This window comes from Amphiura filiformis, chromosome 16, assembly GCF_039555335.1.
Source record: "Amphiura filiformis chromosome 16, Afil_fr2py, whole genome shotgun sequence".
NCBI classification, from domain to species: Eukaryota; Metazoa; Echinodermata; class Ophiuroidea; order Amphilepidida; family Amphiuridae; genus Amphiura; species Amphiura filiformis.
In genome coordinates, this window is record NC_092643.1 from 40476622 (window position 1) to 40500971 (window position 24350).

General features: G+C 43.1%; 1 protein-coding gene across 1 annotated transcript; it reads left to right on the forward strand.

Annotated features, from left to right (window-relative positions):
- Positions 1-345: 345 nt before the first annotated feature.
- On the forward strand, positions 346-15948 carry LOC140135994 (melatonin receptor type 1B-B-like). Its single transcript, XM_072157699.1, has 2 exons — positions 346-679; positions 13995-15948. Exon 2 carries the CDS (start codon positions 14187-14189, stop codon positions 15312-15314), a length of 1128 nt encoding a protein of 375 aa, XP_072013800.1. The 5' UTR covers positions 346-679; positions 13995-14186; the 3' UTR covers positions 15315-15948.
- Positions 15949-24350: the final 8402 nt, after the last annotated feature.

The window sequence follows — 24350 nt, forward strand, 5'->3', positions numbered from 1 at the left end:
GGACCATGTAAACCTGCAAAAAACGAGCCAAAGTGCAGGCCCTATGGTAAGGTTTTTAACGCGTTAATGTGTTCTGGATGGAAGTAGAAAACTAAATATTACGTAAACGACTTTATATTGGATAACAGTATTATAGGCCTACTAATGATTATCGATTGTGTCTCCAAAACTAAATAGCAGCAAATGAATTCCGGAACTTGATCAGGTACCAATGATGCAATGATCATTTGCATCCGATTTACATGCGGCCTTGTCACTGCTTGTCATGCATTCAAAATAATATTAGAAATGCTTGAACAATCTTTACCTTTAATAGTGCAAATTGAATGAAAATACTACGAAATATTTGTAATCATCGGAACCCATATACACTGCGAATCTCAGAAACCCGTGGGTTTTAATACGAGCTTGTCTATCCTATTGGTTGGTTTCCGTCTCTTTACAATACATCGTCATTGACAATACAGGATACTGTCTGTGCTACCACTACTTCCTATCATCACCACATTCACTATATTCAATAGTTCATCACTATACGCGTGTGTGTTAAAACACGTCCTGGTTGTCAGATAGGATTTAGTTGTTTCATAAACTGCTATCATTTACCGTTTCAGGAATATTGCACAGATCTGCTAAAAACCGGTTATTTCGAAATGTGAGAATATATAATTATATAAAGGTAAGTTTAATTTATTTCGTTTTGTTTCCATTAAACAAGAATTGACATCCTGATTCTCTTTACTATAAAAATATATGCTATTTACAGGCTTTTTGGAATACAGGGTGTCCCTTAAAGAACTGTATTGTCGGAAACTTAATTGTTTGGGTATTTTAACGCCACAACTAAACATAACTAAATAATGGTGTGCCGGGTTGAGGAATAAATCAGCTATTGCATACTTTTGAGTTTTGACAATTGACCACATCGTTCGTGAAATACAAGATTTTTACAAAACTCCCTCATTTTCAAACCTTTCACGGATTCTAATATCAATCGATGATCTGTATTCGGAGTGCTAATCACTGCGCATCATCAGCGCATGAGGCGTCTGTTGTCATTGATAGATATTTGACTACGTGGAACGAGCTGAAAATGAGGTAGTTTCGTAAAATTCCTTTATTTCAAAAACATCCACATCAGCTATTTAGTTGTGTTTGGTTTATGCGTTACAATACCCCCCAATATCAGTTTCTGACGATACAGTTTCAGGGACACACTGTAGTATCTTGATACAGACATATCTTCCACAATAGAGACCTTAAACAAATGGACACTTAAACATTATGTTTAGGCTGAAGACACGAGCTAAGACACATATGGCTATACTCAATTGAGACCACGGTCTTACAAAATGGTCTACCCAGAACTTGAGACACCGAATCAAGATGTGTCTTAAAACTGGAAACCGTCTTAAATTTAAATCGTGTCTTGATGTGACATACCATTCCTGAAAACTGGCTTCACAGGACATGTCTTAGGCGAAACTCATGATTCTATATGTTATGTTTTTAATGTCTTACATTAAAACGTGGACGTGACATGATAGCATAAGACATGACTTAGTTAGTGTCTCGCTGGCTGCACAGGACGTGTCTTATAGTTATAGACTGTGTTGTCATAAGACACATACTTTTATATGTCATGTTTTCTATTCTCGCGACATGTATAAAATGCAAGACATTGTATACCGAGACACGATTTTCACATTGTATGGCGCATTCAGGAACAACCCATTAGCCTGTTAAGGGTTAGGGTAACCCTAAACCCTAACCTGAGGGCATTAGGGTTAGGTTTAGGGTAAGGGTTATAGGGATAGAGTTAGTATTAGGATTAGGCTAGGGTGAGGTTCATAATTAGGGACTTAGATTATAGGTTAAGGTTAGGGTAAAGTTTAGGATTAGGGTAAGGATTAGGTTTTTAATTAAGTTATTGGGCCGAACTAATGACCCTTCTGAATATCGACTTGTGTCCAAGTATGAGCACGTATTGTGCCTTTTTTAGTTTTTCGCATTGCATAACAATAGAGGTTATCCACTTCACTCATGTGTGACTTCTAACAAAAGGTGTTGGTTCCCGTAGTATTCCTCATTCAAACCAATTCAATACACGACCTCGGAGTTACCTGCATGACTTTGGCGGGTTATTTTGAAACAGTCATGGTTGCACATGCAGGTACTTCTTTTGAAAGTCCTAAACAAGGTATAGCAGTCGTTGATAGGATATGCAGCTTATAGAACACAGATAGCCTCTATACTTTGAGATTCTGTTTTCTGATTTACTGAAGTAAGGACCATACAACTAAATGCGCTCTATTTATAGGACAATATTTGCGGCAACAGCCTTGTCGCCAATATTGTCGACAAAGCAATTTTCCCGATTTTCAACAAAGACAAGTCATTAAAAATATTATAGATACGCCCGGGAGATAAGCTTGAGATCACAATTATTTACCATAAAATAAAAAAAGTAATAATTGAGCACAAGATGATGATGGGTCCGGGTGGATTAATAGACTTTATTTTGTAATGGTAAGTTACCAATATGATTACGTGTAATTGTTAATAATTGGACTTTATTGATGTATTGCTTTGTCAACAACTTCCCGACGTCGGATCTTGGGATTTGACGATTGTCGACAATGGAAATTTTACTCGACAACAGCCCTATCTATTTAACGATTTCGTATAATAGACAGATGTGAATGAACAAATTATATCAAAATGTTCAGAAAGAGTCCGGAAAATCTTTTCAGCTATGCTGTTAAATTTGTAGCCCGCAAGATCTCTAATTTCCGTTAACATGGCAACACCCATGCTATATAAAGATTTTTCTCATTTTTTACCCGAAATGTCACATTTTAACTCAATATTTCATTGAAAGTAAATGGAGTAGAAACTTGACATTTGGTGTGGAGAATAATCACACTTCATTCAATACGTTAGATTTATGTGTAAAAATGTCACGTTCTAGTGATTTTTGTACAGCGATTAGACACGTTTGGTCGATAATAATAGGTCTGTCACACTACGACGGACTGGATTAACGTACATCACCGAATACAAAAATATTTTATTCGGTGGAAAAATCACCAGTCCGGCAGAAGATTCGGTGGGATTTTGGGTCCGATTCCCGTTCGTCTCTCTATGCGTTGTGGCCGCTAATAACCCTGCAGGCGTCTTATATCCGATCGTTTAACGTCCGACAAATGACCGGATTTGGGGGTCCGATTCCCGTTCGTTTCTCTATGCGTTGTGGCCGCTAATAATCCTGCAGGCGTCTTATATTCGATCGTTCAACGTCCGACAAATGACCGGATTTGGGGGTCAACGTCCGACAAATGTACGGATTTTGGGATCCGATTCCCGTTCGTCTCTCTATGCGTTGTGGCCGCTAATAATCCTGCAGGCGTTTTATATTCAATCGTTCAACGTCCGACAAATAACCGGCGAATCCGTGGCATGTGGCACCAACAGGGACGTCCACACTATCAGAAAAGTGGGGAAGGAGGGTGTTTGAGAGGGTTTTGACCCCTTAGAGGCAGTGACGTAGCAAGCACTTTTTCAGAGGGTGAACAAAGTGGGGAAAGACAACTTTTAAGGGGGAAAACTTTGACGAAAATGGTCAAATATTGGCTAATAAGTACAAAAGGGCTACAAATCTGATATATCAGGGCAACCAGAGTCCGGGGGCAATAGAGGTGAGAAACCTCTGGACAATGAAGGCCCAATTGAAGCCATTTGTCATTTTTTAGATCAATTTTAGCACTATTATTGGGTACTATTTTAGTTTGAAACAGCCGCAAATTGGTGAAACGAAAGCCTAATTAAAGCCATTGAAAAGTTTTCACAATTATTGTATAATATAAACAATTGTTTTAAAAATAACACGTGGATGTCCATAGCAGAAAAAAAAAGGAAGACTTGTCCATTTTTCAAAATGAAGGTCCAATTGAAGCCATTTGCATGGGGTCTGTAGCGCCTATTAGGCCTGGGCCTATTGTGTAAAAATTTAGTTTTAAAATGGAAAATTTGGACACTTGTTTTTGGTGCATCATTTTTACACTATTATTGCCTTAAACAAAAAACAAAGAAGGCCCGAACTGAATTTGCAAAATTTAAAATGTTACACTGATCCACTGACACTTTAAGATATAAGACTTCAGACTCGTAATTTCAGGTAAAGCATGCATGGATTGATATGTTAAAGTCAGTAATAGACCTAAGTCCGTCTTAAATACTGATTTTGGTGACAATGGGAGTACAAAATGTCACGGGCCCTACATATCGACGGGCCGGCAGTAATTTTCACAGGCTTTTGGGCCAAGGAACGACATTTAAAGCACTGCCTATAATAATCACAGGCCTATACTTAGGCTTACTATATACTATCCTGGGCCTACTCAATAACATACAATTTAACCTTTTCCATGTTTTCTCTTCTTTTTCTTTCTTGTCAATCACTAAAACTGGTAGGAATTTGATATTGCGTCCTCTACCCTTCAGAAAGTGCCCTCCCTCAACATGCTCAATACTACTTACATGCATAGGCCTACTAAATTACGTGCAATTTAACTTTTCTCTTCTCTTCTCTCTTCAATTTTTCTCACTTTCTTTTCTTTTTTCTCTCCTTTCCCCTTTTTTCTACTTGTCAGTCACTAAAGTACTGGGGAAATATGATATTGCGTCACACACCCTTCAGAACCCCCCATGATTGATGCACATGTTCGCCATAGGCCTACATCCGGCACAAGCGCCTGCGAAACCTTGCAAACACCTGCGGTATATAAACGAAAGAATAACGAACAAACCCAGGGTATATATACAGAACTGTACGAACACACATCGGACAACTTCCGAACATGTGTATTCGGCACACTCCGTTTCAAGTTTTGTGCATGCACAAAACTTGAAACGTATTGTCGACGGACTAAACAATCATCACCTAACACGAAACGCATTTGGCGGATAATAGCAGGACATATGAAGAACATAAAACGAACATTGACGAACACTAACGGATTTGCTAAAATACCATCCGTTTCTTATACGGAAGACCGATCCGGTGTAGTGTGACACTAACACGGTCTGGGTCAACGTACATCACCGAATGCATAAATATGCTATCCGGTGGTGAAGGCCTCATAGGAACGTATTTGCAACGAACACGGGCCGAGTGCAACGAACAAAGAACGAACATGAACGAAAGGAGAGCGAACAAACTCCGGCAATATTCAGCACCATACGAACACACATCGGATAAATACCGAACATGTGTATTCGGTACACTCCGTTTCAAGTTTTGTGCATGCCGATGGACTTAACGAACATCACCTAACACGAAACGCATTTGGCGGATGATAGCAGGACATAAAAAAGAACATAAAACGATCATTGACGAACAACAACGGATTTACTAAAATACCATCCGTTTCTTGTACGGAAGACCTATTCGGTGTAGTGTGACAGAAGCATAAGTTGCATGAGATGTATAATACGAGTAGCGGAGAGGTTAAATGCATCAGATCCGGGTTTCAGATAGTGAATGTGATAAATACTCGGGGCAAAAAGTACATTGGTGTTCACTACACTTGGTTTCAGAGAAGAACGGCAGTCCCTTGTTCATATTGACGAGAGTGCCCTGTTAATGAGCGACATACGCGGAGCTTTGTTTGTACCGATCAGGGTTTGACGCGTAATCGACCAATCAGATTACCGCGTCTCTGAGCTTCTCTGTCGTACGATTGTCAGATGATTGAATCAGCCAATCAGAACCCTACTTCCGTGTTTACGCAGTACACACTCTCAAAATGTAAACAACTGTCGTTCTTCTCTGACAGAAACTCAAGTCTAATGCATCATGTTGAAGAAAAAAAAACCTAATTGGCCTGTGCATCTTCTTATTTAGTACCGGATGTTGTAGTATCACAGGTCACACCTTTGAGTTCAACCTGAGAAGTATTTTCCTGATCTCTGAACTGTAGGCTCCGGCAAAGTTGTGACGTAGGTGGTGACCTGGGATACTATAACATCCGTTTCATAAGTCAATGAACTTTAACCGCCAGATGATCAGTAGGGCTGATGATTCGTTCAGGATTGGACGTAGAACTTGGTCAGTTCCCTCGGATCGCGATGTCCAAACAGTAGAGCGCGTAGCGCCGACATCGAGGCGCGTAGCGGCGAGACGTGAAGAGGCGCGTAGCGCTGACATCGAGGCGCGTAGTCAGAACTCGGATTGCTTGTGGTATGGTAGTAGTCAGACCTCATATAAATTACTTGTGCTATTGGGCAATGGCAGAGAGGCTCTATACTAGAGCTAGATTGGACGTGAAAATTTCCCACTCAAAAAAAAAAAAAGTCCAATTGACTAGATTATAGTTGAGAAAAACGTATTTACACGGAACATGCGTAAAGTGATTCAAAGAAACAAGAGATTTAAAGAACGTGTTTTGTTCTTTATAGAAACTTTAAGTAGAACATTTTAGACTACATAAGGATGATTATAACCATGTCGAGCATTTTTTCTGAATACAGGAAATAAGATACGCTCGTTAAACATATAACTGATAAGAAGTGACATTCACATGCACAAGAAGCTACAAGACCGCAATATTTATACGATGGATTGTATGCATCAATTTCATTACTTCATACAGTTAATTTGTTTCTATTTTCAGGAGTAATTAATAAGTAGGTAATGGGGTTAATAAACACGCGAATGAGAACAAATGAGGAAAAAAACATAAGCCCATTGGGAACGATTGATCGCTCCAAAAGCTAACTTAAAGCCATAATGTGTGATTTGCTTCACATCGACGCCCTACATTTTACTCGGATTTCTACTTTTTGCATAATTATCCAGTGGTATACTAGAATACCACGTAAAAGACTAAGCCTGAAGTGTTTTAATAACAGTAAAATTCAAGTTTTTATATTAAAACCGGGGAGACCCGTTTTTATCCAGAGTTCGCCGATCGAGTGCATGCTAACATGTCCCGTGGATGTCAGCTTATGTGTTCACAAGTCGAGCGCGATGCTCACGATCGGCGAGCGTAGTACACGCATTGTAGGCGCTGGAATGAAATCGCAATTTTCTTCGTTATACCTCATTTGTTTGGCTCGAAATTAAAAGGGGATAATGTGATCAGTGAAAATTAACATTTAAATAGGAATCTATTCTTTATGCAAATCACACATTATTGCTTTAATATATAATTTATGAAAGAGTGCATGAAAAGTTTATTACCAACTCTAAGTATTTACACTCATAAAACTGAACAACATATACACGAAATCCCGTAATGAATAATCAGTAATGCATCTCTGAAGTATTAAGCAAGAAGCTCGTTTTTCGCATTAAGATTTTTATATACAATTATTATATTTTCCATCTACATTAGCCCAGTTTGAAGAAATCGATACAAACATACGTCACTGAAAATGTCGAGTACTAAATATCTTTTTCACAATAATTATATTATGCTTGATAGTCAAAGGTACTACTAAGTATTCTAAAACTCTGATGTATATGCAGTCCTGAAAAATACAAATTATACACACAGTCTGACAGAAATAGAGAGCATTTGATTTATTATTATATCATGTGAATAAGATATTATAGAAACGTGATCTTTACGAATTACGAAAGAAAAATGCAAAAACCTTTAGGAAAAATGTCAGATTTGATCATTTTCATGCTTATTTTGTAATGCATCTTATTTGAGATAAATTCGTATTTATCACGGCTTTTTCAAAAATAATATAGATATTAGTTAATTATTTATAGGTCACACATCAAACTTGAGTATTGACGGTACTTTTCTTTTCTTATATAAACTGATTAAAAGGAACGTCATTAATTATTTGCCTTCCTTGGTTCTTTGCATAGTAATTCACCAGCACCATTTGACTAAGGATGGAAATTTGGGTCAGGGGAAGGTTTTGCCTCCTCGTCAAAGGCGGCGATGTTTATCATTATTATCATTATTATTTTAATTTGCATGCATTTAAGTAGATGTGTATTTTTTTTAGAGATAGATATGTTTTGTTGTTGCTCATTTTATAGTTTGCTGCTTTTGAAAATGATAGCTCAAACGTGTGTAGCTCGTCGCTCAGCGACTACAAAACGCGGTACAAAATTCGGCAGGACAGAAATATGCATGCCCAAATGTGTATATTATATCTTTACATAGCCAGTTTATTAGGATAGATTCCGCTTACGGTTAATATATATATTTATCGACACATAAATCCATTTTAAATATTTCGCTTAATAATTTACTCCAAAATTGAATGAATCCCTTAAATAGTCAGGTAACTCCTTTAAAGCATCATACCTCAACCCCATAAGTTTAAGAGACTTCATAACGCCCTTAAATTCTGCCCTTGAAGAATAATATAGTGGCACTGATTTTCATTGCTCGTCATGCTCATGTTCTCCTCACCATCAAGAAAGTCATTGAAAACAATTTTTAATGCAGAATTCATCTTAAGCCCACGAATTCGAATAAATCAATAATCATGTTAAAAAGGCCATCCTGATGATTGATTCCATTAACGAGAGTAAAATTGAGCAACCACCAAGGACTCATTTAAAGTGTATAGTTGGAATTATAGACATGTTAAAGTTAAGTTTTCGTTGTATGAATACGACGAGCAGACACCTTCAATTAAGATTTTGTGTTCAATTAAGATTGTCTTAAGACCTTCAAATCTGAAGAGCTTCTGCATGATGAGTGCAAATTTGAACAAGACCTTCGATGACATGTTGTGATCATGTTAGTATCTGCGGAGAGACAAGATTCAACTAGACTTAGCTGTGGTCCAAGACCACGAACACAGCCGTGTTGTTACCCCTTAATGACCTTTGACCCCAAAATATATGAAAACCCCATAGACATTGGCTAATGTCAATGTATGTGTGCACGTGGCATCACTTTGCCATGTTATTTGTGGCAGAAGGGGCATTTTGAAGGTTTTCGTCTCAGACCGGAAGTGACCCCTTAATGACATTTGACCCCAAATAAAAAAATACCACATATGAATTGGGTAACCACAATTCATGTGTGAACATACCGTTACTGTCCTATGTTTTTCTTAGCAAATAAAAATTTTTGAAGGTTTTTCGTTTTATACCGGAAGTAACCCCTAAATGAACTTTGACCCCAAATATGTGTACACCCCATAGACACTGGGTAATAGCAATGCATGTGTGCAAGTGGCGTCACTGTCCTACATAATCTGTGGAAGAAGATGCATTTTAAAGGTATTTCATTTTATACCGGAAGTGACCCCTTAATGAGATTTGACCCAAAATAAAAAAATACCACACATACATTGGGTGACTGCAGATCATGTGTCAACATACCGTTACTGTCCCATGTTTTACTTAGCTAATAAAATTTTTTGAAGGTATTTCGTTTTATACCGGAAGTGACCCCTTAATGACCTTTGACCCCAAATCTGTGTACACCCCATATACTCTGGGTGACAACAATGCATGTGTGCAAGTGGTGTCTCTGTCCCACATAATTTGTGGAAGAAGATGCATTTTAAAGGTATTTCTTTTTTATACCGGAAGTGACCCCTTAATGAGCTTTGACCCCAAATAAAAAAAAATACCACATATACATTGGGTGACTGCAGATCATATGTGAACATACCGTTACTGTGCTATGTTTTACTTAGCTAATAAAAATGTGTGAAGGTTTTTCGTTTTATACCGGAAGTGACCCCTTAATGACCTTTGACCCCAAATCTGTGTACACCACATAGACACTGGGTAATAACAATGCATGTGTGCAAGTGGGGTCACTGTCCAACGTAAGTTGTGGGAGAAGATGCATTTTTAGTTGAAATCACGTTTTTGACCCTGTGACCCCTGCATGACCTTTGACCCCACAAGTTTCATGTGACATGTAGGGGCACGGTCAATGATCATTGTGACCAAGTTAGGTCAAAATCGATGTAAGCGTTTGAGTGCTAGAGCAAATGTAATGGTTGACAGAAAGAAAGAAGAAAGAAGAAGAAGAACCTGTAAGAAAAAAGACACAGCCGTGACTAACGTCACGGCTGTGTAAAGAACACTTTAAACATTCAGCTGTACTACGGTATTTACCCATGCATTATTGAACTTATCTCGATTTACTCGTCAGCTTTATCTATTGCGTCAAGTAGACCGGTTCACCGTGCCGTTCAAGCATGATTTCTAGGAACATTCCGTAGGACAGGGCTTGGGCTTACTTACTATATTAAAATGAAAACCGCGTCATATATATACTTTAGCTTACTTTTTAGTAATGAGACTATTTGTCATTAGTATCGTTGTCACAGGCCATTGCGATATAGGAAAAAACAGGAAATGAGGGTCTTTTAAAGTACAAATTAATATACGGTGCCACTGTACAAGTAAAATGGTGTTTAGATTAACTGAATTATCCAGGCTGAAGATCTCATGTGCGATCAGATCGACAGTCTCATCTCTCGTTTGTTCTTATCAAAACCGCGATATTGGTATCATTCGAAAGCTCATGTGTCATTACGTACCCTTGTGTTAATGAACAACCTTGCTAGAATTATTCTCTCTGCTGATATCAGAACTAATATTGATTCGATGATGTCTTCTCTCAAGTGGCTCAAACTAGATAATAGGTGGGATAATCATATTCTTATTAATTATGTTATATAAATGCCTTACTGGTAGAGCTCCTGATTATCTTTGTTCCAAATTTTCTTTTTCCAAATCCACTCATGATCATGACACAAGAGGTAGTTCCTCCAATTCACTTCTTGTTCCTCAGGTAAGAGATTGTTTCAGACGAGAGCAGCAAATCTGTGGAATAGTACTGTTGATGTTGACACTCGCACTAATTATATTTCCTTGAGCCTAAGTGAATTTAAATCAAGAGCTCTCACAAACCCTGCTGTTCAATGATTTTCACTTTTGTATAATTTTTCTTTATTCTTGTAATTTCATTATAATAGTAATAGTATATTGTATATTTTTCTTGTAATATTTATGTAATATCAATGTCTGTATGTGCTTTTACACTGAAGGAGCTACCCTGTATAAAGAAAGTTTACGTGTACTCCATCAAGAATAGCATTTAAGTTCTTTTTGCAAATTGTTGTTGAACTAGAGTCATATAAATGTATATATATATGAACTAACGCTAATTACACATGGATTATTATGTTCACTCATGTCCGGGGTTCATATACACGAACTAGCGCTTTTCAATTTAAGACAATTACACCTGTATGGCCTTGAGACTTGGTTTTGAATTAAAAACTATTTGTACCTGTGACCTTGAGACTTGCTAGCTCTTGCTGTTCTGATTGCTAAAGACGATCGAAGCATTGTATTAAAGACTTCCAAGTTCCATTACAGATCATTATTGTTTTAGGGCACTGTTGTTCATCATACGGATTAATTATTGGTTTTATGCAAGAACCCCAGCTACCTAGTGGCTATTCTAGAGTACCAGTGCAGTATCATTCAGTACCAATGTGTGTATTCTATATGTGATGCCGATGTGTGTACTCGTACTCTAGAGTACCCACACGGGTACTCTAGAGTATCAATGAACATGATGAAGTAGCTGAGTAGTCGTGTACTTCTAGGGCGGCAGCAATAGGAATCGGGCAGTGTAAGTCTAGTACTTACTTTTAAAGACTGCGTTATCTTTTTAAACGACAGTTCTTGTTGTCAATATAAAGCCCAAATCATGACAAATATCTTACCCATAAATATCCTTGCACTTTGAAAGAAGTCCAAAAACATATTTAGTAAGCATTGTGAATTGAATCACTACACTATATGTCAAGGGCAGATATTGTTCGCATTCATGTCTACACCATAGCATTTTAAGCTCTCTTTTGCAAATCGTTGTTTAAAAACCACTTCGTGTTTTCTGAAGTATCCCCATATTTTGTATTCTTAATTTCAGACTAAGCATTGTGAAATGAACAAGTATCACTACACTATATGTCAAGGGCAGAATATTGTTCGCATTCAGCATTCATGTCTACTCCATCAAGTATAACATTTAAGTTTTCTCTTGCTTGAAAAACACTTTGTGTTTTCTGAAGTATACCCAAATATAGAATGATTTCAACAAAAACAGTCGTTTGTCTGTTCTTAAATGTGTGTTTTCTATACTTGAATAAAATTCGCAGACGCAAAATGTAAACTTGCAAACTTGTATTTTCTGCCGAGTACCGTGTTTTGCCACTGCTAGAATCAATATTAACTCAATTAACCTCTGAGACATGAGACGAGTATCGCATGGTATCGATTTCAAAAATTAAAGGTAACTTTGAAGTTAATCGATACTTTTATTAGGAAAAATAAATGAATTGTTTTGCCAATTTATACCAAAATTTTAATAGCTGCCCGATTTTAAGAACCAGTGAACAGGTGCTAAACCCAAGAGTTATAATTCAAGACGGAATTAAAAAGACTAGTTTGCCTATGACGTCCTGTCAACTAGATCGAAAATGCACAGGTCAACAACCAATCACGACGCGCCTTTGCCCTGACGTCAGACGCAAACTATTCTTTTTTAATTCGGTCTTCTACAATAAGTATGTTTGTACTCACTTGCATACATTTTCTTTTAAAGATTTTTTAAATTTTAAATTTTTATGGTTATACAAAAATTGAACATTTCTGATTTTGTTTTCAGACATTCGTCAAATATTTAATTTCACAGATGCGTCATTTAGATTCGAGATATGAGCGAGTAGAGGAGAAGGTAGAATGATATAATGGAAAGTTATATTTATTTAACCTTAAATACATTAGAAGAATATATCAGTTTCACTCATAAAATACCTGCAGGGTAACGTGATGAAGTGATCTACTTTTCCCGCTAACTTTTAAAATAGAATTTATTAAAGTTCAAACAGGGGCACTTTTAGATACATTTTATGTGTCACATGCATCATTAGATCATTATTTTGCATGTTCTATCTTTTCATGCCTGTTGGCTCTCAGATATAGTTTGCATATTATTATGGAGAAGCTTGGCATTCTGGTGGCATTTGAATTGTGGTTTAATTTTTAAAAACCAACCATCCATATAATAAATTTAGGAATAATTTCAATAGGTCTTTTATATGTCTACAGATAGGCCTATGTCATGCTGCCGTGGAAATATCCATCCCAAAACATCATCTCAGTCGATATAACTTTTATGGTGAGGTTTAGGGTTAGGTTATTAAGGTAACCCTAACCCTAACTCTGGTATCACTTGAGGTGATGTTTTGGATGAGCAATACCACGTCTGCATATCTATATATCTATATAGTAGCCCTGTTGGATCACAATATGCCTATATATAATAATTATATACTTTCTTGGGACAATGAATTAAAATATAACAAAACGAAATAGAAACTCGAGATCGCTGTACAAAGACACGTTTGAACAAATCAAAACCAGGACCTCTGTAGGAACACATTTATTCAAAAGATTTGCATTTCAGTGTTGTATAGAAAATTGTTAAGGTGTTATTAATTTTTGAAAATATGGTTTGAAACCATTAGTTTCAAGTCCTTACAATCAAAAGGTTTCAAACAATTTATTTTTACTGAAATTATTTTCATATTGTTAAAAATGACATCTTTTATCACACAGGCATGTTGCAAGCTCATTTATATAAAGCTTATTTCTATTTTTCCATATTCATTTAACATCATCTCAGGCGATATAACTTTTATGGTTAGGATATTAAGGTAACTCATATTCATTTAAAGTAAAGACGTGCATTTCAGTGTCGCTATATAGAAAATTGTTAGGGTATTATTAATTTTGTGGTTTGAAAGCATTTCATGCTTTTAGTTTCAAGTCGTTAAAATCAAAAGGTTTCAAAGAATTCATTTATACTAAAATTATTTTCATATTGCTAAAAATGTCATATTTTATCACATGTGCATATTACAAGCTGCCGTGCTCATTTAGTAAAGCTTATTTCTATTTTCCTTATCATTTACAGGTATAGTGCTTACAGGGTCTGCAATGACACTCCATGTTCCGGATTGCAATCTTTTTGGACTTCTTCTATCAGCAGACTCGACCCTAGAAAATATCCGGTGATTGTTTCGATATAACCACACAAGAAAAGTTCTAAGACCCCTTGGTTTATAGAAACTACGGAAGACCGAACAAGACACTTAGCTACGCGATAATGGCCACTACCGTAGATGTAGAACGTTACATGGTGACATCAACAATGGACATCTTTACTGATATGACACCAATACCAACAAATATTGATATCACTTATACACAGCGGATTATTATTGGTATTTTCGTCATGTTGATTTGTATTTTTGGATTTTTTGGTAACAGTCTAACAATATTTGCCGTGATTTTATCCAAAAAGTTACGAACAACAACTAACGTGTTTGTGGTACATCTAGCCATCGCTGATTTACTTTCGTGTTTATTTCAACCTTGGGATGCTATTGGACTGTGGTCTATGGATGGATGGCCTATAGCGACATGGATATGTACATTATCATCAGGAATATCATTGGTTTGCTTATCCTTCACTGTTATAGACTTAGCTCTGATTGCCATCAATCGATATCTCAAAATCTTGTTTCCGCTACGAACCTACCAAAAAGTCTACTCATTTAGAAATATAGCCATAATGCTTGCATTTGGGTGGCTATACTGTTTCTGTGTTGTGATCATCCCACCATGTTTAGGTATCGGCCATATTGGATATTCCTACGATTTAAAAACATGTGCTTCAGATGCGAACAATCCATTCAGCTCTTTTTACACAGCATTAAGTGCAGCGCTTATATATCCCATCCCACTTATAATTGTAATTTTTTGCTACACGAAGATTTTGCTATACGTCCGTCGGCATCAAAAGCTGATTGACGTACGACGTAAGAGTAGTTCTTTAAGACGAGACACTAGACCAGGACCACCTGACTCACAGCAGATGCAGATTACAAAGAACCTTATGTATGTGGTCATAGCCTTCGTACTTTGTCTTGGCCCATTTACGATATCAATCTCGATTGACGCCTTAAAACCCGCCAGACACTGGACCGGGCTTTTAGCCCTTTGCAACTCCGCCGTAAATCCGGTAATCTACGGACTAAAACATCCTGGATTTAGAGAGGTGTTTTCGTATATTCTTAAAGGAAAATGGAAATATATTCCAGAACCGGCAAGTTTTGTGTATCAATTTAGGTCAACGATGAAATCGAAAGGATCGTATAGTAGGGGTCATTCAATTAATGAGAACAATAGAGTATCTGAGAAAGATGACGTTAAAGTGTCGATTCAAACATGATCAATCAATGTTTGATGTAAGATGGATTATGATTATAAATCAAATCTTGTTTTAACTATTCGCCGTAGAAGTGATGCTATAACGGGATAAACTACCATAACAATAGGTTAAAACGATGTTTAATATATCGCCCTGCACTTTAAGCAAGTTGCACTAATCGCCAATGTATGTCTGCATTCAGAATCAGGAAGCCGTAACTCACTATGACCAGCTCTCACAAAATGAGCATAAAGTTGGCTCCTTGCTTTGGTCTTCAATATTTCCTCCACAATGTCTTTTGTTTTCTATTGAATTTTGGCATGATTAATGGACTCTTTTCTAGCGTCCTGGCGACTTCATGCTCGTTTTGTGATTGTGAGTTGAGGCTTTCTAGCTCTCAACCCTCGATATATTGAATACAGTGCAGCTCTTTTCAAAGATACTAATCTTACAGGTGCGAGTGATCAGCATGACATGAGGTACCGTGTATATGTGATGCGATCAAGCAAAATCAGTCGGAACTCGGAAATATTGATTTTGAGATATAGCCACACAAAAGAAATATTTCCTTTTGTTTCCTGTTGTTGTTCATATCATATTTAATTGCTCATATCTTTGGAACTTGTTCAATTTCAATGGGGTTTTGTGCAAAATGCAGCTTATAAGAAACTGAAAATTTAATATTTCCGAGTTCCTACTGATTTTGCTTGATCACTTCACATAATTATATTCAAAAATTGTTTAACCGATTGCTATGGTAGTTATAATCCTGTTACATCATCACTTCTTCGGTGAATATTTTGATGTACAACCATGATAACAGCAACAAAAAGCCTGTATTAATGATACGCCAATACCCAACGTCTTGCTGTCAATAATGGCGAACAAAGCCTCGAACAATGACGATCATTTCAGCGAAAAGATATCTGAAAAATAGCTGCGGAGAACCGCACACGCGACGTCCGTCGAAACGGAAAAACGCCCACAAAAACGTCCGAGTGAAACTAAACCTATAACAAAAAATAAAAGTATGTTGCAAGCACCTTTTTCGGATGGCGCAAAATGTTCACATCATCATAATTTCTGTGAAGGTATTTCGACATCATAAATTTGTAAAAATGTACGTAAAAATTCAGACAGAAAAAAGTCCAAATAATTGTGGAGACATTTGAAATCATACAGCGTGCTTATAGTGGGAGCAGATGTGCAGATGTGCGGTACATTAAGGTATAATTTCTATCCGCTCAGAAATTATCCGGAAACTTGCTCAATCTAAACAGTAGCCGTATTTGTATCTACTGCACATCGATATCCTTCTCAACCCACATGACCGAAGGATATTGGCGCGAGAGATTTGCACTATAAACACACGATGATATTTGTGTGCTGTGTTACCGGAAGTAGCAGCTTCTTCATGATGCGTAGAATGCGCGCAGGGCATTCGGAACGCTCTCACCCCAAGAGTTATCAAAACAGAAGCTACATGTTCGCCGCCATCATACTGTTGAATGGCCTGTTTATAGCTCGCGCCACATTTTTTACACATTCCCCGTATGACCTCGGGGTCATTGCAAATGTACGGTATTGTTAGTTGGTATATAATTTGTTCGGTAACTGTGTCTCACTATAAACAGCAAGAGTTTCGGTATATATACAAGGACTATCGTATACAGTATACTCAAAACTCGGTATATTCACTATAAACACGCTGTAAACAATGATGTCTATAACTCAAAAATATATAAGGGACCGTTCAATATTTACGCCAGGGGGAGTGGGAGTTTTGACCTAAAAATTCTAACAAAATTGTCGTTTTCCTCCCTCGCATCCGCTCCAAATTGTTGGATTCGCCCTTGTTTCCCCCTTTTCTCCATTTAAAACTTTTAAACAAGTAAAACAAAATCTTTTTCTCCACAAGAAAAAAAAACTCCACTGCCCTTGGCATAAATATTAAACGGTCCCTAATATTATTTATATTATAATTAATGCAGTGTGTGGGGACACATTGATATCATGATAATTCCTGTATAATGTAAAAATATATCTATGTACATCAAAATACAGAAACATTTTCCATGCGCACATTTTGACCGTATGGGAATCACGACCCTTTACATATAGATCCGATAAAACCAAAGTATATTATATCAATGAGGTTAAATTTTCCATATGCAGTAAGCTGCAATGGAGGTGGATGCAGTAAATTGTAGGCTCTACAGGGGACAAAACTGAAAAAACAAACTCCGAGTTTATAGAAACTTTCTATTGCCATCCCCAATGATTCATCATTTGTGAAGAGCAATAACCCAGTTTCCCCTCTCAGAAGTGAGAGGGACATACACAAGCGCACGATACTTACCTCCCACGACCTGATCTATGCACAAAACGAAGTTTGGGACCACAAGAAACCCCTGTACCACAGAAAAGGTTTTGGCACCCCGGAAGAACGGGGATGACAACGCCCAGGTGTTGGTGTCGCCCAACACTAACGAGATATCGCCCTCACCAACACACGTTTCTTGCGACCCTCTACGTGTGAGAACGTATGACTTTCTTGAGGGTGGAACGCATAAAACGCGGGAAGGGCTCAGGTCGTGGGAGGTAAGCATCGTGCGCTTGTGTATGTCCCTCTCACTTCTGAGAGGGGAATACACTGCGCACCCTTTACTTACCTCCCACGACCTGATCTATGCACAGAATACCACTGAGAGCAAGGAGGTGGAAGAAAGTCGTGAGAGGTAAGGAGGGCACACAGTGCAAACTCCGCTCAACCACAACAAAAAACCACCCAACCCAAGACTCACCTAACGTCCTCGATCCGATCCCTGGCGGCCTGCAAGCAGTGCTGAAGTACCTGCAGCTGAATGACTTGCGAGGACGTCCTTGAGGTAGGTCGACTGGAAGGTGGTGGGGCTCTTCCAGCCTGCTGCGTCGAGCACCTCCCTCAGGGACACCCCAGAGTGGAAAGCCCAAGATGCTGCTTGGGATCGAATGTCGTGACACCTGACCTGTGACTGTGACTGTGTCTGAGGACTCGTCATCCGTTCGTGATGTTTTTGGTGGGCGCAACGGATGACGGAGGCAACCCAGTGGCTGATAGTGCTCCTAGCGGCCGGCCTAAATGGCCTGGCCGATGTAATGAAAAGCTGCCTGATGTTCCCCCTGATCTTCTCGGTACGCTTTAAGTACGATCTAAGGGCCCTAACGGGACATGACGGTTTCTCCGCCTGTCCTGCGACCAGGACCAGATCAGGGAGGAACACCGGGGAAGGAGTAAATGACATGGTCTGGTTCTTGGCCAAGAAACCGGTCCTAGGCAGGATGGAGACACCCCGGTTGGTAAAGCGTAAATGGTGCTCGTCGATCGACAGAGCATGAATATCAGAACAACGCCGACCGCAGGCCACTGCCACTAAGAACACTGTCTTTAGTGTCAGGTCCTGCAGCGAGAGGTCCTCCATGGGCTCGAAGGATTCGGCTAGATATCGCAACACCAACGGGAGGTCCCACTCCGGAACCAGGGAACGGACTGGGGCCTCTCCGAGAACATGCCCTTAATGAGGGCGGAGAGGGCTGGACTAGAGGAGACAGTCATGCCTCCCCAAAGCCATGATGGACCGCTGCTATGGCCGTCCTGTACGCTTGGGCAGTCCGAGGCATACAGCCGCCGTGGAAAACTTCTGTAAGGAAGTCCGCGACTTCGCCTACAGGGGCAAAATGGGGGTCGATTTCTCGACCGGCACACCACCTGTAGAACCGGCGAAGTCGCGAATCGTAAGTCTGTCGAGTCGACTGTCGCCTTGCCTTTGCAGCGAGCGCGGCAGCCGACTCAGAAAGTCCCGCCGCCTGGTAGGACTGGCGGAAATACGCCAAACAGTCAGATGGAGGTTGTTGATCACTCCCATCTGAACCTGCTGGCATGACGGAACGGACAGAAGATTCCCACGGCGAGGAAGGCTGACTGGCTCCCCACTAGGAGGTCCAGGAGGCGGGGAACCACCACTGCTTGGGCCAGAGAGGAGCGACTAGAAGGAGAATACAGCCTGGAGAGCGGGCTACCTTCTCCAGCACCCGAGGGATCAGAGCAATGGGAGGGAAGGCGTAACCGAATACGCCCTCCCAGCTCTCCCGCATGGCGTCTCTGCCTATCGCCTGGGGGTCTTGGCCCCAGGAGAAGTAGGTCGGAAGTTGGTGGTTCCGATGAGACGCGAACAGGTCGACATGCGGGCGATCTAACCTCTGGAAGATGGAACGGCAGACTGCTGGATGAAGATGCCACTCTACTGACGCTCCCCTCTGGGCCAGGCGCGTGGATGACTGAAGCCCCCTCGGGACAGTGAATCGGCCAGGGTGTTGTCTACCCCGGCCAGATGCTCCGCACGGAGGAAATATCCTCCGTAGACACCACAGGAGGAGGGACATCGTCTCCTTGCAAAGGCTGGGACTTCTGGTGCCCCCCTCCCTGTTGATGTAGGACACAACTGTCATGCTGTCGCATCTGACCAGGATGAACAGGCCGTGAATCCGTAGACCCAACTGGCGGAGGGCGAGGAAAATGGCCCACAGCTCGAGGAGATTGATGTGTCTCCGAGCTTGAGTCCTCGACCAACGCCCGGAGAGCCTGACGCCCTGAAAGTGGGCTCCCCACCCTGACTTGGATGCATCCGTGGTAAGGACGTGGGAAGGGCGGGGTTTCGGGAATGGAACGCCTATCTGAACACTCGGCTGACCTATCCACCAGGAGAGGCAGGGGAGGAGATGCCGGGGGACCGGAATCCTGAGGCTCAAAGGATGGCGCCACGCTCGATACCGTCCGAGGAAGTACAACTGTATCTTCCTCGTGCGTAGCCGGCAGCCTGGAACCAGATCTATGAGGCTGGCCATCAGCCCTAGAAGGCGAAGCCACGACCGAGCCTGGACCGATGCTGCCTGCCTGATCTGCAGAGCGCAGAGCCGAACGTCGGCGATCCTCGAGTCTATAGGAGAAACCCGGCCCCTGGCGAAGTCTATAGTCGCCCCTAGGAACTGAGGCGACTGAGATGGGGAGAGAAAAGACTTCTGGTGGTTTATGATAAACCCCAGGGACTCTACCAGCCTGCACACCCCCTGAACATCCTGGCGCAGACACTGCGGAGAGGGGGCTACCAACAACCAGTCGTCTAGGTAGACGAAGATCGTGATCCCCTTCCTCCGGAGAAACTCTGCCACCGACTTGACCAGTCGAGTGAATGTCCGGGGGGCCGTGGAGAGGCCAAACGGGAGGATCCGGAACTGAAAGGCGGTACCGTCGAACACGAAGCGAAGCCATTTCTGGTCTGACTCGCAGATTGGTACGTGGAGGTATGCATCTTTCAGATCTAGGGTGACTCCCCACCAGCCTGGCTGAAGGACAGATAACACCGCCCGCAGCGTCTCCATCCGGAAACGTGGGGCCTTGATGTAGGCATTCAGGGGCTTCAAGTTGAGGATTGGGCGCCACTCCCCGGATTTCTTTGTGGTAAGGAAGAACGTGGAGTAATGGCCTGTACGGAAGGCCCTGGGGAGAGGTGTGATGTCTCTCTTTGTTAGGAGAGCTTCGATCTCCCCACCAAGGCCTCCTCTGTAAGGGATCCAGCGGTGACGAGGTGACTCGAACCCCCCGGAACCGAGGAGGACGGGAGGTGAACTCGATCTGGTAGCCTAGAGACACTGTCTCTAGGACCCATCGGTCTGAGGTCACCCCCCGCCAAGCCCTGGCAAATGCCAGGAGACGACCACCCACTGGGAGCGGGCGGTCGGGTCCCGGAAGGGCGTCAGAACCGGCGTCCCCGACCGCGTCCGCCATAGGCGGACGGGTCGTTACGACCGGCACCGTCACTCTTGCCTCGCCCTCCCTTGCGACTGCGATTGCGGTTGTGATTCCGCCTGCCGCCTCTTGCACCTCGCACGGGGCCAGAGGGGGCATGGGTGGCTGGCGGAAATAACGGTTGCAAGGGGGAAGGATACTGCTGCTGCTGCTGCTGAAATTGCTGAGCAACCAGCTGCTGCTGCTGGGGCACCTGGATATAGGTCGGGTTGGCTGTCTGACCTTTGGACCGAAACCGCTTGGGCGCTGATGTGGCCGGTGCCTTTGGTTGGCTGGCCTCCTTAGCCGCCTTCCGTCTGGTACGTTCATCTTCGGTCAGCCTGGGAAAGGCCCCGCCGAATAGATCAGTACCAAACGGAGCAGACCTCAACTCTCTTTTGTCCGAGAAGTTGAGCGCCTGGGCGACCAAGGCTCGGCGCGCCAGGACAGACCGAGTTGAAATCCGAGCGAAATGCTCCGCTGAGAGATGATTGAGGTCAGCCAGCACATGTACCGCCCTCAGTGTCGCCTCAGGAGACAAGGACCTTTCCTTGTCCAGCAAGCTCCGTGCTAGATGAGCGCTGACGAGCTGTTGGACATTGGAAATGCGGAGCCCGTCTCTGGCGAGAGACTCCAGGGACCGTAGCTCCTCATCCCGGGCTTTATCCCAGTGAGGCACCTTGTGGGGCGCCTTTGGTCCAGCCTGCCTGGGGGCTCCCTCAACTCCTGAGGGGAGGGAGCTCTCCGGGCGACACTTGGTCCCCTTATCCCGCTCCATCTGGCGATAGGCCGCCTCCGGACAGAGGGGGGTTTCTAAGAACGCCACATCCTCTGTAACGTGGGGGAACGCCCGTGCCAGCCACGGGAGGCGGTCTACCTCACCCTTATCCTGTATGGCCGTGGTGAGTGCCTTGATGTCACGCGATAAGGGGATGAAGGGCATTGACTTGGGGGGCTTAGCTGGCTTTGCCGCATATCCTAAGTCGGAAGCCAGTTGCGGAGGTGTCTCGAACTCCAGTCTCATCTTAGCGTCCGATAGGACGGCTGCGAAAAGGGGAGCCGAGAGCTGAGGCGGAGTGGGCCGCGCCCGCACCTGGTGCTCCTGGGAGCCTTGAGTCGGTGCTGGGAATGAATAAGGGTCCCCCCAGCCTCGACACTGATCATAACTCCACTGGTACCGTCCAGGTGGAGCCGGGTCGTGCTGAGGAACCCCTCCCCACCGAGATCGCTCCTGATTGGGGCCACGCTCTGGACCGAGGCGGCCCGACCGCTCTGCGGTCGAATGTAAGGAGAAACCTTGAGTTTCTGCAGCGAACGTCGAGCCAGCTAAGCTCGGGGGAAGGTGTGGAATCTGAGCCTGTGAGCCTGACGGAAGGAAGGACTGGGTCATACTCACTGGCGGAGGAAACGACGAGGGGCCTGGGACCAAACGCGAGAGAGAGTAGGATCGACCCTGTTGGTCGGCCACGGTGAACGTGTCTGGCCAAAGTGCTTGGCTCTGCAAGGGAATACTGACCGAAGAGGGTTGTTGGGAAGCTCCGAGGGAGACCGAGAAAGGCGCTGAATGACTGACGGGGTCGCGATGAACCCCAACGGGGATATCAGAGCCCTCTCTGTCAGCCCTGGGGGGAGTCGAAAAATCCCGAAAAGACTCTACCTCCGTCTGACTCTGAGAGCCATCTGAAAGCTCATCATAGCTAGCCTCTATGCTAATCGCATCGGACTGCGGATCCGGACCTGTTGAAGGCAAACCTGGACCCACTGGTCGGGTTACCGCCGAGGGCACCTGACCGGGATCTTTGCCTAACAAACCAATGAGTTGGTTCATGCGGTCTAACGCCGACGGGTCCGAAAGTGATGAGATGAGCGTTGACAGTGCCTCAGCCTGAGATGCCGAGCATTGACTGCTCTGGGATCTCGGATGCTCAACCATCGAGGGAGCAGCTAGGGCAGAGGAGGGATCCCGAAACACGCTCTGGCCAGGGGCCGAGCGTAAGGGATCCGAGCGGTTGACCGGTGGACCATGGCTGCCGTCGGGGGTCGCTCTACCGTCCTGGACGGACGGGAGGCCTTCCGACGGTCGAGCCGTGGAACCATTGAGGTCGACCGCACACGGGGAGGACGCCTGAGCAGCGCCTACGCCCGGGGCACTCAACCCGACCGCAACTGGTGCCGTCGAGGAGTGGCCGCTCGGGCGCGAGCCAGCCCGTTGCTCAGAGGATGCCGGGGCCGCATACCCACCTACGGCACTCGACCCGGACGCCGTAGCGCTCAGGGAGCCGCCGTGAGGGTACGAGCCTCCTAGCATAAGGGCGGGCGGAGCCAAAAAGGCTTGGGGACTGCCCGACCGAGGGACAGATAGAGAGATTGACTCTCTCATACCTGGTCTCCTGGAGCTAGAGGACCCAGGGGACGGAGGACAAACTCCCTGGCTGGCGGGGGCTAGGGACACTTTCTTCGCCGAGCCAGACGACTCCTGCGAAGAAGAACGGCGTTTGCGGTTCCTGTCCCTAAGCCCCTCCACCTTACGTTGGTGAGACTTCTGTAGTTTCACCTTATGGGCCAGGGACCTAGCCCAGGCCTCCTTGGACCAGTCACGGTCAATGGTGCACGGTTGGTCCGGTGAGCACGACCTACAAAGCAGGCATGCCTCATGCGCATCGTCTTTCCCAAGGAATGCCTTGCACGCAACACACTGCCGAGGTTTGCTTCTGGTCCCCAACGCCTTGGAGGGAGTACTCTCGTTAGACATTTTGATAACTACCTGTAATGGAGAAAGGGTAAGAAAACATGTAAACTCCTCTCGTCTCCGAAGGGACTGGAGGAGGGACCCCCCCGGCGTAAGAGGAGGGGGATAAGCAAGAGTGTCAACCTGTAAGGGCCACAGACTCCCCAAGGGGAGAACCCCTCCTCTACCGCCAGAGAACCCAAAACATGAAAAGGCGCACGGGATCCAAAAAAGTGAACACGAGATCCCCTACTACTGAGAGGTGCGCATGGGAACAGTTTTGACTATTAAGCGAAAAAACCGCGAATTTTAAGCTTACCACATGTGCGAGGGAAAAATGAATCAAAACACCGACTACGAAAGCCAAAGTAGCCGGGACAGAAGGGGAGATCGCCAAGAAAAATCCCGGCGACCTCCCAGTGGAATTACCAGGGGGGAGCCGAGTGAAAACCTATGAATATTTTACTTGGGCGGTCTCACTTCGGCCACAGAGACTACGAGAAAC